This window comes from Mytilus californianus, unplaced genomic scaffold (assembly GCF_021869535.1).
Source record: "Mytilus californianus isolate M0D057914Y unplaced genomic scaffold, xbMytCali1.0.p SCAF_3, whole genome shotgun sequence".
Taxonomy (NCBI): domain Eukaryota; kingdom Metazoa; phylum Mollusca; class Bivalvia; order Mytilida; family Mytilidae; genus Mytilus; species Mytilus californianus.
In genome coordinates this window covers 33473060-33488915 of record NW_026262679.1, presented here as the reverse complement: position 1 = coordinate 33488915, position 15856 = coordinate 33473060, and the positions used below count along the sequence as shown (strand labels likewise).

General features: G+C 33.9%; 1 protein-coding gene across 2 annotated transcripts in view; it reads left to right on the top strand.

Moving 5' to 3' along the window:
• The first annotated feature begins 3152 nt into the window (after nt 1–3152).
• Nucleotides 3153–15856, top strand: part of LOC127734393 (thyrotropin-releasing hormone receptor-like) — a 51942-nt gene continuing 39238 nt past the window's right edge. Inside the window, exon 1 of one of the 2 annotated variants that reach the window (XM_052244232.1) lies at nt 3153–3406. In XM_052244232.1, the coding sequence (XP_052100192.1) occupies nt 3327–3406 (80 nt within the window). In that variant the 5' untranslated portion in view covers nt 3153–3326. Of the gene's footprint in view, nt 3407–14133; nt 14257–15856 lie in introns of those variants that run through there. The other variant, XM_052244233.1, reaches the window with a different exon arrangement.

Here is a 15856-nt window from a genome sequence, read left to right as displayed (position 1 = left end):
TCTTGTTCATTTATACTAGTATAATTAATATAATATTAAGCTGAAAAAATGTCTAAACAAATCATTTCTCGTTAATCAGAACGCTAGCTGCGTACTGTGTGAAATGAAGAGATTCTGTATATAGAGTTATGAGACAACACGTTATTAATGACATAAATTACTAATAGTCATTCATCAATAGACAGCTGTCTAAACAATATGTAAAGCTATTTGACCATCCTGATCCAGGGGATTGACAGGGTTATATAAATTTGGTCATCCCTAAGGCTTGGTCTTCTTCCAATGGACAGTAAAACCCTTGCCAAAATGGGACATCTGATTGGCTGTCCGGGATGTGTAAATAACCAACCACGGCCGGTCAGAATGTGGACGTTGAATCCGATGCCTCCTGTAGAGAAAGAGCCATGCTCTTTTGCATGTTAAGAAACCTTGGAACGATTTTTTGAGGGGTCCGTAGGTGGCCTGTTGCAAGGCAAAATTTCTGTACTGCCAAATAAACACTTATTTTTCAGTGGCAGTCCAAATTTCAAACCCTTCATCCCTGACGACCTTTATTACAGGACCTACTATTGTAATTATTGTTCATTTATTCTCGTCCTGAACATGCATGAAATATTTTCCATTGGAAGTAAAGCAAACAGCAATTGATCATTCTTTACCATTCCGAATCTAAAAAGTTTTAAATGCATTGGCATTAGAAACCATTAAACATCTATAACCGGAAGAAAAGTGATGTTAGGAACTTTTACAATAATTCAAAAAGTGCTTTATATGAACATTAATGCGTTTTAAATTGAATATTTCTTGTTTTAAATGTTTCTTTATTATTAAAACTATAATCTATTTGGGTATTTGAAATAAAGAAACATTATTTTTAAGAATAAATAAACATTTAAAACAAGAAATATTCACTTTAAAACGACACGCATTAATGTTAAGCACTTTTTGAATTATTGTAAAAGTTCCTAACGTCACTTTTACCATTCCGAGTTTAAAAAGTTTTAAATGAATTGGCATTAGAATCCATTAGACATCTATAACACAACATTCTCAAAATATATAAAAATTTGTAAGGGTTCCGCGGAACCCAGTGTCTCGCCTACTTTTGCTGTTAATCGCAGGCTCAACAAAAATGAGGAAAAAAATTAATAAAAATATTCCTCTCTATACTATCTTTTGATTGTAAGTAGCTTCTGTCCAAGTTTGGTAAAAATTCAGGATAGTTTATGAATCTAATAAATGTTTTAAAAACTTAAACTGCAGACTGTATGTAATGTTAACTCTCAGAAAAACTAAGTCCATTTATTAGTAAAATATGGAAAAAATGGAACAAAAGTTTAGCCAAATTTCCTTCTAAACAAGCTTCTGTCCAAGTTTGGTACAAATCCAGGATAGTTTAAGAAAGTAATTAAAATTTCAAAAACTTTAACCACAGAGTGAATATTTGTGGACGCTGCCGCCGACAACAACAACGACGACGACGACGCCGACGACGGAATGTAGGATCGCTATGTCTCGCTTTTTCGACAAAAGTCGAAGGCTCGACAAAAATAAGTAAAAATATATACTGAAATAAATATTTCGGTATATGTATAGATAGATATATAAGACATGACACGAGACTAACACTAAGAAAGTTCTTAACATAGAACAGTCACAGAATATGCGTGGAGGGCAAACTATTTTTTGTGTATTTTTAACCCTCCCCTATCAATATCGATCAATGGGCTAACAATAGGTGCGTACAAGTTTGAGCTTTCTGAAAAGCTGTGGACTGCTTCGCTCTACCCTAATTTAAGGTAATATGTGTGCATGTGGTTGTTGATTTAATTAGTATTGGAAATGTGGTATTTTAGATATTGATTGATATAAAATGGATGTCTTAGACTTGGAATATCAATTTTTGTACATATATTAAGATGAACTTTTCTGAAATTTTAAACTGGCTGTTCAGTGTTGTGCGTTATACACCCATGCTTTAAAAATTTTGTTCACTTTACGTGTTGAAAATTAAAACATTTCCAAATAGACACGACTCTGGAGGTGTGCCTAGATTGGCAGAAGTTATAAAATACAGATAATGCATTTTTGTAAACATTGTATAGGAACATTGTTTAGCAAAAAAAAAATCGTGCATATTGCATATCAACAAAGCAAATAAACACGTATTAATAATTGATATTTCAATATTGAATTTCAGTATGCAATATATGCATAATAAAACGAACATGAATTAATAACAGTTGATCGGAATTGAAAAACACATACTTAATTTTCCGGCATTTGATGTCTTATCCTAAGACGAGAAAAGTCCGTAATTCTGTATCTCATTTAAGCCAATAGCTGTTGCTGTATCTCAGCCGCATCATAAAGCCACCAATCAGAATCTATATGTGATAAGTAATTATTTCAAGATGGCGTGTATATCGACTGAAACTAATAGCTCCGCACCGTGATGCGAAGCAAAAAGAACAAACCATAAAAATCAGTATAGTAGAAGCACTTAACTTCCTCCCCGAGGGTATCACCAGCCCAGTAGTCAGCACTTCTGTGTTGACATGAACTATGATCATTGATATTGGTCATAATTATAAATTATACTTCTAAGCTGTTAACAAAACTTTGTATTTTTCGAAATACTAAGGATTTTCTACTCCATGAATAGATTACTTTCTTTTATCATTTTTATTCGAGCGTCACTTATGAGTCTTTTGAAGACGAAACGCGCGTCTGGCGTACACAGTTTTCATTCTGATATCTATGATGAGTTTATGTTAAACTGAATATAACAGTAAAATTTATAACAAATATAAAAATAAAAAATGATAGTAAGCAATAATATTTTTTATCATAGAATGGTCCCTGTAGCCGAGAACAGGCTCAATGTGCTTAACCTGCTGAGCCGCCCAACAGTCTTATATCGGTTGCTGACTTATACAAGAACACACTTTGTGGAACTGCTCTACTCACAATCTGGTTCATAAATCATGCAAAACCGATGCAAATGTCTGGTTTTGATAATTCATTTCCCTCATCCTACCTAGGTCAATTTTTGCTCTCATTTTCACTATCTTGATTACGTAGAATTTTAGAAACGAGCGTATATATAAAAGTGCATAGTATATTAGGTTAGAGAAACACTACACTTCATAATGAACATAGCAAACAAGGTTGAATTTAAAATGTGTCTGCCTTTAGAAGAGAATGCGACTGATCAATGTAACCTTTTAATGATTATATCTCAAGATAGGATGAAGTAAACAATACAATCATGATGCTAAATATCTTAATGAACTTACATAGTTACCTGTTAGGATATTTACAAAATGTCGTTTGAATTGAATAGAGTTGTAGATACTCAATCTGGACTTCAGGAATTTGAAGAACAATGGAGCATATTTTCAAGGTAAAACTTATTTGTATTAACTTTTGTTGTGTTTTTTTTTCACATTAGATATTCTTCAAATTAAGATATACAACAGTCATAGTTCTACCACTCTCGATGACATTTCATACATTTTGGAACTTTGGATTTGACGTAATGTTGGAACCCTCGGTGATCACTGTGGAAAAAAAATCTTAACGAAAATATAGTAACAAAAATAAAACTATAAGAACAATTAATTTTGTTTCCTTTACCGAAGTTTAAAATGTTTCAGAGACCTGTCCTCTTCGTAAAATTTTTTGACGAGGTTTCTGACATTGGACAGGGACATGAATTACATGTGTCGGTCTTTAATACAAAACAACTCGTACCAGACTTAAAATTGTGTACGCCAGACGCGCATTTCGTCTACATAAAATGCATCAGTGGCGCTAGAATAAAAACAATCGAAAGGCAAAATCAAATACGAAGTTGAAGAGCATTAAAAAAAATTCGGAAAAAATGTGTCAAATACGGCTAAGGTAATCTTTCATGCCTGGGTGTCAAATACGGCTAAGAGAATCTATAATGCCTGGGTGTCAAATACGGCTAAGGGAATCTATAATGCCTGGGTGTCAAATACGGCTAAGGGAATCTATCATGCCTGGGTGTCATATACGGCTAAGGGAATCTATCATGCCTGGGTGTCAAATACGACTAAGGGAATCTATCATGCCTGGGTGTCAAATACGGCTAAGGGAATCTATCATGCCTGGGTGTCAAATACGGCTAAGGGAATCTATCATGCCTGGGTGTCAAATACGGCTAAGGGAATCTATCATGCATGGGTATAACAAACCTAAGTGTTTCCAATAATTTAATATTCAATAGACAGTAAATTTACATAAAATGAGCATATCAATGATATTTCATATCAACACGAACGTGCTAACTACCAGACTACTTTTTTATGTCTCAACTTCCCCTATTTATTTTGGTCAGTGCACTAACAAATGGTACATGTTCACAACGATACTCACATAAATGCAGTATGAATTGTAAACCGATGTAGATACTGAAAAAGCACTTCGGGAATTTGTATGAAATGGGAAATATTTTCGAGGTTATGATAGAATTGTTTGTATTTTAAGATTCAATCAAACCTATTTGCTTATGTATTTAAATAGAAATAGCCGTTTTCAGCGACTATATTCATATACATTTTGGAACTTTGCTGTAAAATTTCGAACCACCATAACTATGCGAGAATGAATCATAAAAATCAATGTGATAATTTTTGAAGCGATGGATCTGATATAATTTAAATCACGTGAAGTTTGTTGAATACATATTTGAAAGTAATAAAACAAACATTTTGCAGAATTTTTTTTTTAAGAAGCTTTAAATTTTCTCAAAATTATAGCTTTCTACAAAATGAACAGTGCGTGTTGAAATGATTCTAATTATTTTAAAAGCTACTTATCTTTCAAAAGGTTACATTTTTCAAAATAACCTACAAAATTAACAGTGCGTGTTATAACGAATGTTTTCTTGTGACTAAATCCATTCAATATTTAGTTTCATTATCTGTAATCTTATGTGATGTGATTCATTATCCCTAAATGATGTATACATTTGAAGTGTGATCTAAAAGTACATTATTGATGTAGAAGAACATGCTGTGAATCGGTATGAATACAAATCCATTATGAACGCGCAAGCTGTATGACAATACTGATGCTGAGTTAATGTATACGCATGAACAATCAATGTAAACACATGTCAATTCTACCGCATACATGTTTATGCTGATTTAGCATTTTTGGGCTAAATTTATTTCAGACAAAATTAAACTAGAGGCTCTAAAGAGCCAGTGTCGCTCACCTGACTCTCCTTTGGTTTAAGAAATCATGTAAAGATAGATAAAAATCATAACAGATACCCAAATAATGATTGAGGCCAAATTTGGTTTAAAATTGGTCCCGTAATTTAATAAAATATCCTGGTGGCCATCTTGAACAGTAAATCGGCAACAAAGTAGCAACACTTGGTCAGCACCTCATAAGGAACATTCATGCCAAGTTTGGTTTTATTCCATTTAGTGGTACTCTAAAAGAAGACATTTGTATGTATTTCCCATAGGGTCCTATGTTAAACTAAGTCCCCCCCTGGCGGCCATCTTGGATGATGGACTGACTGCAAAGTAACAACACTTGATCAACACCTCATAAGGAACATTCATGTCATGTTTGGTTCCATTCTATTCAGTGGTTCTCTAAAAGAAGACATTTGTATGTATTTCCCATAGGGTCCTATGTTAAACTAAGTCCCCCGCTTGCGGCCATCTTGGATGATGGACCAACTGCAAAGTAACAACATTTGGTCAGCACCTCATAAGGAACATTCATGCCATGTTTAGTTTCATTCCATTCAGTGGTTCTCTTAAAGAAGACATGTGTATGTATTTCCCATAGGGTCCTATGTTAAACTAAGTCCCCTGCTGACGGCCATCTTGGATGATGGTTCGGCTACAAAGTAACAACACTTGTTCAACTTCTCAATAGGAACATTCATGCCATGTTTGGTTCCATTCAGTTCACTGGTTCTCTAAAAGAAGGCATTTGTACGTATTTCCTCATAGGCGGATCCAGGGGGGCCCTGGGGGGCCCGGCCCCCCTTTCGTGGGAAAAATTTGGTTGATTATATAGGGAATCACTGAAGCGTGACTGGATCGGGCCCCCCTTAGGTCAGTCAGCGGGCCCCCCCCTTACAAAAAGTTCTGGATCCGCCACTGTTCCTTTAGGGTCCTATGTTAAACTAAGTCCCCTGCTGTCGGCCATCTTGGATGATCGACCGACTGCAAAGTAACAACACTTGGTCAGCACCTCATAAGGAACAATCATGCCATGTTTTGTTTCATTCCATTCAGTGGTTCTCAAAAAGAAGACATTTGTATGTATTTCCCATAGGGTCCTATGTTAAACTAAGTCCCCCGCTGGCGGCCATCTTGGATGATGGACCGACTGCAAAGTAACAACACTTGGTCATCCCCTCATAAGGAACATTCATGCCATGTTTTGTTTCATTCCATTCAGTGGTTCTCTAAAAGAAGACATTTGTATGTATTGTCCATAAGGTCCTTTGTTAAACTAAGTCCCCCGCTGGCAGCCATCTTGGATAATGGATCAGCTACAAAGTAACAACACTTGGTCAGCAACCCATAAGGAACATTCATGCCATGTTTGGTTTCATTCCATTCAGTGGTTCTCTAAAAGAAGACATTTGTATGTATTGTCCATAGGGTCCTATGTTAAACGAAGTCGCCCGCTGGCGGCCATCTTGGATGATGGATCGGCTACAAAGTAACAACTTGGTCAGCACCTCATAAGGAACATTCATGCCATGTTTGGTTTTATTCCATTCAGTAGTTCTCTAGAAGAAGTTCAAAATGTAAAAAGTTAACGACGACGACGACGGACGACGGACGCCAAGTGATGAGAAAAGATCACTTGGCCCTTCTGGCCAGGTGAGCTAATAATTATTATATGATTAAAAATTAGAATTATTATTAGTATCATTCTAAAGAAAAACTTATATCTAAATTCAAACTTTATGAAAAAAATACACACAAATGTAACTACGTTTTATATAACAAATTATTTGTAAATAGTGACAACTAAATATAATCCTATTTTTGAGGGAGTTTAGTTCGAGGTGTCACGGTTTTATACTTAACGGAGTTGAAAGGCAAATCTCATGCATCTTTTCACATATGTCCTAAGCGCATAGGCTTGGAACCTTCAAATGTATTGATTTAAAAAAGAAAGGCGAAAGATACCAAATGGTAAAAAACTGACAAAATCAAACGCTATCAATCAACAGAACAAGTCAAAAAACAATATCAAATTCATAAGTAGATAATAAACCGACAACGCCATGAAAAAAAACTTAAAAGACAAAAGACAAACAACAGTATACAACACAAAACATATAAAACTAAAGACGGAGCAACATAACCCGACAAAAAAAACCTGGGGTGATCTCAAGTGCTCCGAAAGGATAAGCAGACTCTGCTCCACATGTGACACCCGTCCCGTTGCTTATTTAATGCGCATTCTGAAAAGTCACCATTTCATAATTAAAGTTTCACAAATCTGGGTTTTTCATAGACAAGAACTATGTATTGTGTTCCTTTTTCTAAAACAACACAACACTTAAACTGTTTTAAAATACTAGTATGGCTATATCGATTATTCCGTCCGGAAGAAAATCCCATGCCGAGTGGGGAGGGGTGTTTTTTTTTTTTTTTTCGTTTGGCAATTGGATGTATTTGGTATGTACGTATTCCATTCTCCTACACGTCCAAAAAGAATGGGGACGTAAAAACTGATGCATTATGTAGGAGAGTGACATGCTTTACGCACGCTCAAGAACCATTGCAACGATTTTTTTAGGGATTCGTCAGTAGATCTATTGCAATACATCAATTATTTCCCTATCTAACATAAGTCCTTTTCCAGTATTGAAACATCGCCATCCCTGGGCTTCTCCCACACATGCTTACGAGGGCGTCCGTTTGGCTATGCGGGATAAATAAATACGCAACCACGTCCGAGTGGAAAGAGCAACAAAGTATATCATAAATACAGAACTCCAAGGCAAATTCAAAAAGGGGAAGTCCATAAAAAAACTGACAAAATCAAACGCTATCAATCAACGGAACAAGTGAAAAACAACTGCTGAGTTTCGTCTAAGGAGAGCGGCCTGCTCTAAGCACTCATTAAAAAATGAACTTCCATTGCAACAACAACTTTAGGGATCCGTAAGAGCCCCCTCTTCAACAAATACTTCTTTTTCAATTACAGCAGAAATATCTGCCCTTCGTCCTTGTCAACCCTTTATGCAGAACCAATATTTTTTATCATTGTCAATTTTGCTCACACCTGTATGTGCAAGTGTTTATCACTGGGAGTGATGCATACAACAATAAAATCAAACCTGTAATAAATTCGACTTTTTGCATCTATAAAATGAATGCTGTCAGAACATTTTTTTGCTACGCCAGTTTCGCCTTAAACAATCATTGCGTTTCTTGAACCGCGCTGAGGTCTCGACTCCCAAGCCCTAAATCGTTTGCCTCACTAGGAACAAGGATCAAACTATTCTACTGTGTGAAATTGTAAGATCTGTGCATGGAAGATTGTATATTGAATTGAGACACGGTAACGATTTACCAAATGTTGAATTAATGAAGTTCTCTATTTCGTTTTTGAGCAACATTTCCAAAAAAAACATTTTTGGAAAAAATTAAATGCGAAGATGCAAGCAAATGAAAGAAACAGATTACTTAAGTTCATGAACATATTTTGCAATGCCACTGTGATATCTTAAACATTGTCATACTATATTTCGTGAAGGAAATTTCTTTCTATTTTACAGGACAATTAAATCATAAAAAAGAGGATATTGAGAGTGGCAATTTTAGTAATTTATGTATTTTTTCACATGCAAATATTAAACCCATTAAGAAGACATCCAATGTCTTGCCATCATTTGGTTTATTTTGTTTATTTGGTAAAAGTATTATGCACTTTGATTTTCCAAGTCATGGAGCCGAAAAGTGGCGTTGTCATAGATGATCGTTTAACTGACATCTTAGGTTTCATCTTATTTGAGTGCGAAGATCAAATTTTTAAAAAAGTTCTGGCATATCACTGATAATATCTGACATATTGGATAATGATTATATATAGAGAGGTACATAATAGATGTGTTCACTGTGCTGTTCGAATTTCAATATATATATATATGGTGGGGACAAATAGTACCTTCTGCAATGTTATTTCCTATACTCATTATGTTTTTCCACCTTTCCGTGGAACACCTTTTGATTTTGTTCTGATTAATCTTTTTTTCTTCCGCCACGTTTGTTTCTGAAATGTCGCTTTCGTTCTGCAGCATGTCGATAAGATATTGGTATATGATATCGAACAGTTACTGCGCTTTTGAAACACAACATTTTTAATCGAACACTTTTCCGTATGGAAGTTATCTCCCCGTATACTGTTTTCTTGTTATCGCTTCTCTAGAAAGTGTAAAAGTTACTGCTTCATTTTTTTTTCTCAAAAATGATCATTACTTCTTCGGGATGATCTGTTAAATTGAACAGAAGAGGAGCGATTACATGTAATTAGAGCTATTTCCCTTTTTGTGTTTGACATGAGTGGTATGTTCGTGTAACTCAAAAACCACACATGTAAATCATACAGACCTAGTGGCTTTTGATATGATGTTCTTGATCCTTAAGCTGTGAATTTAGGTCAAGGTCATTATAAAAATTTTGAACTTTGCTTGTTATCACAACTCCGCAGAAACCAAAAAATGTAATCGACATAAGATTTTTAGCAAATTGTAATAGATGTAAAAAATAAGGAGATGTGGTATGATTGCTATTGACTGAGACAACTATCCACCAAAGTTCAAATAAAGTAGATGTAAACAATTATAGACAACCGTACGGCCTTCAACAATGAGAAAAAACCCATACCGTACATTCGGCTATAAAAGGCCCCGACATGAAAAATATGAAACAATTCAATAGACTTCTTCTTAAGAACCATTACAAACTGGAACGAACTTCCGCCTAGCCTATTGGTCATGAATGAATTAACAAAAAACGAAAAACAAATATGACGGACATGAACCAACAACAACCACTGAACTACAGGCTCCTGACTTGGGACAAGCACGTAAAGAATTTGACGGGGGTTAAACATGTTTGTGAGCGCTCAACCCTCCCCTAACCTGGGACAGTGGTGTATGTTACAGCACAACATTATAACAAACTAGAATAATCAGTTGAAAAGAGCTTAACTCATCAGATCGGTGCAAAACATCTAACAAAAACACAGACCGGACGTGGCAGGGTATTCATACATCCCTAACAAAAAAAAAGACACAAAGTACAGATCTGAGAGTACTGGCAGTTAGGCCAGACTTAAAAATATTTCTGTTTGCCCAAACCCTACCCACTAATCTCAGGTGTGGGTAGGTAGGTAGGGAAATTCTTTTTTTTTTACTTTTAGAGAAAAATAGGGGAAAAAATTATTTTACCTTGTAAACATCTTTTAAAATGAAAGACTATTATAGAGTTTTGTATAAATTGTCAGACACATATATGCCAGGATCTATATGTACTATAAAGATCTTTTCTATTAACAGTTTTTTTTTCAGCATTCCACCTCAATGTTCACACTTTATAGCTAGTTCAAAGCCAATAACAACTAATAAAACAATCATGTATCTAAGACTAAAATATCAATAAATACACATACAGCATCCAATGGATATAGTGTAAAGACTTCATTAACAGTCAGAGAAAAACATGACCTTGTGCAATGCCAAAATATAGGTATCGACAGATTGCAGTACCGTGAAAGTGCATATGTGTATAACTATAACATTTAGTATGGTTTTAATTTACCTATAACAAAATCAATATTTATACCAATAAAAACAATATTCAAAGTTCTATTACAGTGTTGACTTGTTAACCTTTTAGAATAAGTTTATTTAAAGTATTGATAAGTTTACCCGGATCGTATCGAAATGTCCAGGCTCGGTAACAACATCACCGTAAAATTTAGGATGTGCTATTCCGTTTGAAATAAGTTTTCTAAAGGTACAGCCAAACTCACAAACCAAATCTTTGTATCTATGGGAGAATTCAGTAAAGGTTTTAAGTAATTTGTGGTAACGAAATCCCTGAGTTAATAATTAACCAGTAACACATAGATTACGCTCATTGAAATCCAAAACGTGACTATAGGAACGAACATAGCGAACGAGTTGGGATATATAAACACCGTACGACGGGTGGCAAAGAAACATCCCCGTCCAAATAAGAAAATGAAAAAAGTAAAATCATCCCTTTTGTCGTAATTTTTGTGTAGAGTTTCTGTCGTAAAACTGAATTAACTAAATCTAGGAAAGGACAGTTATTGCTGTTAATATTTGATTTATTTAAAATAAGTTCCTTTGGGTAAATTTCGGCAGTATATTTTGAAAATTCGTGATTTATTAAGGAAAAAATATCATCACGATAACGGTAAGTGATGTTGAATTTATCAATTAAATAGAATTTAGACGGTCTTTACTGAGTTTGGCCATAAACTGTGATTCATAACAGTACAGGAACAAGTTTGTTATTTAAGGGGCACAATTAGTGCCCTAGGGAATACCTACAACCTGTCGATAAACTTAATTTCCGAAACGTACAAAAATTGTGTCGTGGAGAAAATTCACCGCTTTAATCATATTATTATTCTACCAGTAGATTATTTTCCCATTGTTTTTCGAAATTAACTTATATTCTAACTTCCAACTTGCAAACGGTTTACTTCTCAACACATGTACAGTCAGGGTTCGAACTTGCGCTCGTTTTCCTAGCTCACTAATCACAATAGTATCATCACACCTCCAATCTAATTAAAATATAGTTCTCTGATTTCGCTATACTCATATGAGCTTATATGTACGAGCACGCGAGTTAATATAGGTCTGAATTTTAATCAGATTGATCACACCTCCAGTAGTAAGTTTAGACAGGACACACACACTAATACATTTGGGTCGAGGTGCTCTAGTGACTTTATATAGGAGTTTTCTCCCCTTAGATATTTAAAATAATGTGTTTGTTGGATAACTTCTTAATCTGGCATATTATAGAACTGGTTTCTTTTGAATTGAGATCCATGACCATTGACCTTGAAATTGAGGTGGAAAGACCATCAACTTTTCTGAACAATTGGTTTTAATTAACATATATTTGTGAAATAATAATGAATTGAATGTTTATATCATTGTATTTGAGTGTAAAACGTTGACATAAACACATTTTGTATAAAGCATCGAATGCGCTCAAACTAAAAACGTACATACGATCAACCCATTAATTGCCAATCTGCATAAGAATTAGGCAATGGGAAAAACATGACAAACAAAAACCCTTTCAAGTTTACGGTAATTTAAGTTCAGAATGTGTAATGGTTCAAGAATATAACATTCGTTTCCTTTTCCTGTTTTAGTGTTTCAAGATATAATTTGGTTGAAATGCACTATAAATTAACAATAAAGAGTAGCTTAATCCCTTATTTGCTATCATTCTTACCAACAGTTATCAAGATATTTCTAACATTTTTTTTTTTGCAATTCTTCTACATTGCCTGATTCTTACAAAGACTGGCACTTAAAATCCTATAAAAATACAAAAAGAAACATTCAGTTCTTATAAAACATTTATAAACTACAACCATAAAATTACGAGTTATACTAAGCTTTTCAATGATAAGCATTGTTATGACGTTGAGAAATAAAATATAAATTTGGAATCATTTTTATGCCTCGCGATTGTCATCAGCCAATCAGAAGTACGGATTCTTATGAAATATATTACATGTAATGTAATCATTTGTACATAAAACAATATAAGCAGAATACTGATGTTGTTAATATGCATACGTGAGATAAGCTGCTTACTGGTCATTTGTAAATATTTATACAGTAATCCAAGTCTGAAGGTCATTTGATATTCATACACTATTAAAATGAGCAATGGAGTATCAACGATTTAATTTAACCTCAACAGACCTACGAGAAATGAGAGAACAATGGGATATATTTTCAAGGTAAATAGATATATAGCTTTTTTAGACCATATACATATTATCTTCGAAACCAAAATCGTTGAAACGGTTTATTATGCCAAATAACACGCAATTAGAAAGTAAAAACTGAAAAAAAAATCCTTATTTGGCATCGAAAGTAACTTTAAGAACTTAAACATTTTGTTGTGGTTTTTTTTATAATAAAATTAACAAATACCCTTATCATGTAATTGCACATGCGCAGAAATAATCAAGGCCTATAATATAACAATAAGGAGATGTGCCAACGAGAAAACTACCCACCAAAAACCAAATGAGGTAGATGTAAGCTTCAATAGGTAGCCATATGGCCCTAAACAGAGCGCAAAACCCCATACTTAATAGTAGCTATAAAAGATCCTAAAAGACCCCGACATGACAAAATCAAATCAAATCAAACGAGATCACCAACTAACTAATTTATGACAAAAAAAACGAGATCACCAACTAACTGATTTATAACAAAACCGTAAACATATACATTTTTTTCTGCTTGATAAACACTTGAAGATAAAAAAAAAGTTTGGTATGTATTCCAATGGGACTAGCTGTATGTGCTAATTAATATCTTATTGCAAAGTTATGAATAACAGACAATTAAATTAAAGATATTTTAACAATACCAGCATATATTTAGACGAACCACCACTCTGTAGATATTTTAATTTATTGAAAATAATGCACTAATATACCCCAATGGCGTTGATGGCATACATGTTAATAAACTTACACATAATACCGCTAGATATTTAGACACATCATGTTTTTTCATACTTTTTTTTCTAGCATAGCTTTTATTTTATTTTCTGTTCTCGCATCCCGTTAGAATTACGTTATACACATAAAGTTCTTCATTCATATCTTAGGTTAAATAGTTTTATTTATTTACGATAATAATAAGTTTCAATACTTTTACCCAATATTAAATGTGTAATTATTATTATTTACACTTACTGTAATATTTTTTCCGGAAACTTAAACTTTCCTATTTTTAGGGTTTTGGTACTATATCTTGTACACAATACTTCCGGGTAGTATTTAATACAGTTTACTATTGCGAACCTTGACCTGATTGAATTGTTGACCCATTTCTAATTGATGGTAAATACACAATCGCCTGTAAAAAGAAGATATGGATGTTGAAATTGAGTTTCGTACATTTGTTGAACAGTGGAGTATATTTTCAAGGTAATATTATTTTTTTTCCATTTCCAGTCGAATCCGTCTTTCTGTTTTCATGGTATTTATCTAACTCCACAAACATGCGGTATTTTCCAGCGACACGTCTCGTTGATATCAACGTGTGTTGCTTATAGGCTGTATGTCATTGAGGGCAACACTCTATAGAAAAAAAAAAACCAAACAAACAAAAACAAACAATGTTCAGAAGAGGTACTAATCCCCGAAGGTCGTATGAATCAATATTAACGGCATCGTAGTAACGATTTAAATGATATACATTTTTTATGTAAATTTTCAATTCATAAATAATGCAATGGTCATGACGGTTAAAAAATGAAGCATGGAACCTGACACATCGACTGACATAATATTGACTTGTATGGCGCGGAGTCAAGATAAAAAAAAAATATCTTTCGTATATACATGTACATAATTGGCAGTCAGCATGGTTTAAGAACATCCGTTGTTCGACCTGTTAGTCAAATGCGTTTTGTTTAAATATACTTTTTCACTTTGTTGGTCTTTTGGAAAATGTTGTTTGTGCTGTATTTAGACCCCTCTACCAAGAAATTTGTTTTGCATGCACAAATCTCCAATTGACGGTGGCAACTCTACATACACACTACTAATATTGCATTACTAGTAACTGTATTAAAAATGAAATACTGTTAGATTTTACCACGAAATGTGTTTGCGCTTTCTGGTGTAAGTCTAGAAGAAACATTACATTTTATTTAATGTTACTGTTTTGTCTGGTGTTTCAAACAACGAGCGAAATTAATCAAATATACTTTTTTTCTTTATTGGTCCAATCCATCTTTTTTAGAGATAACTGCCTGTGTTTTATCGTTTTATAAGTTATGATGGATTCGAGCTCATTCTTTCTTTTCTAGTTAAACGCATAATACCGATCAGGGTAACTGATACGTGTATCTGAAGAAGAAGAAGAAAACACCTTCATAAGCCAAACATTTGAAAAGCAAATTACATAAATCATTTAAGAGCATTAGAACCTTAATTTGCTTGTCATCCATATGAGAGTTATTAGAGTGTCATATGTTTTAAGATAAAAGTAGAGAGGAAACAGATATATATAGACGGACATCTCATCCCATGTTAATAAATTGGTTGTCATTTTGATTTTTAGTGTAGAAAGTGTGTTGACCTCTCAAAGGTTGACCTTATGTGTGTAGTTTTTGTCGTGTTATTTGTGTCATATTTGTAGTTGTATGTAGTTCGTGTGAATGATCTAATAGTATTTTTAATTGCATGGTCTTTCTTGTGGGTACGAGTATAGATCGTTTACGGAGAGGTGGCATTGCAGTTTATTGAATGGGATTCATTGTGGGTAGAAGTAGATCATACAAAAGGAAAATAACAGTTGATCAAGCGGCTATGTTCGTTGCAATTGAGAATAACCAAATTTAAATCCGAAAGGAGTCCGTTAAAGATTGAACGAGTCGGTCCTTCAAAAGAATATTTTATGAGGAAAAAAATATTAATATCTAAAAAGTTCCATTGAACACAATTAGATTCCTTAAAACTCAATTACGGAAGCAAAAGCGTCATATGATCTTCAACAACAGACAAGTTGCTTCACCATATA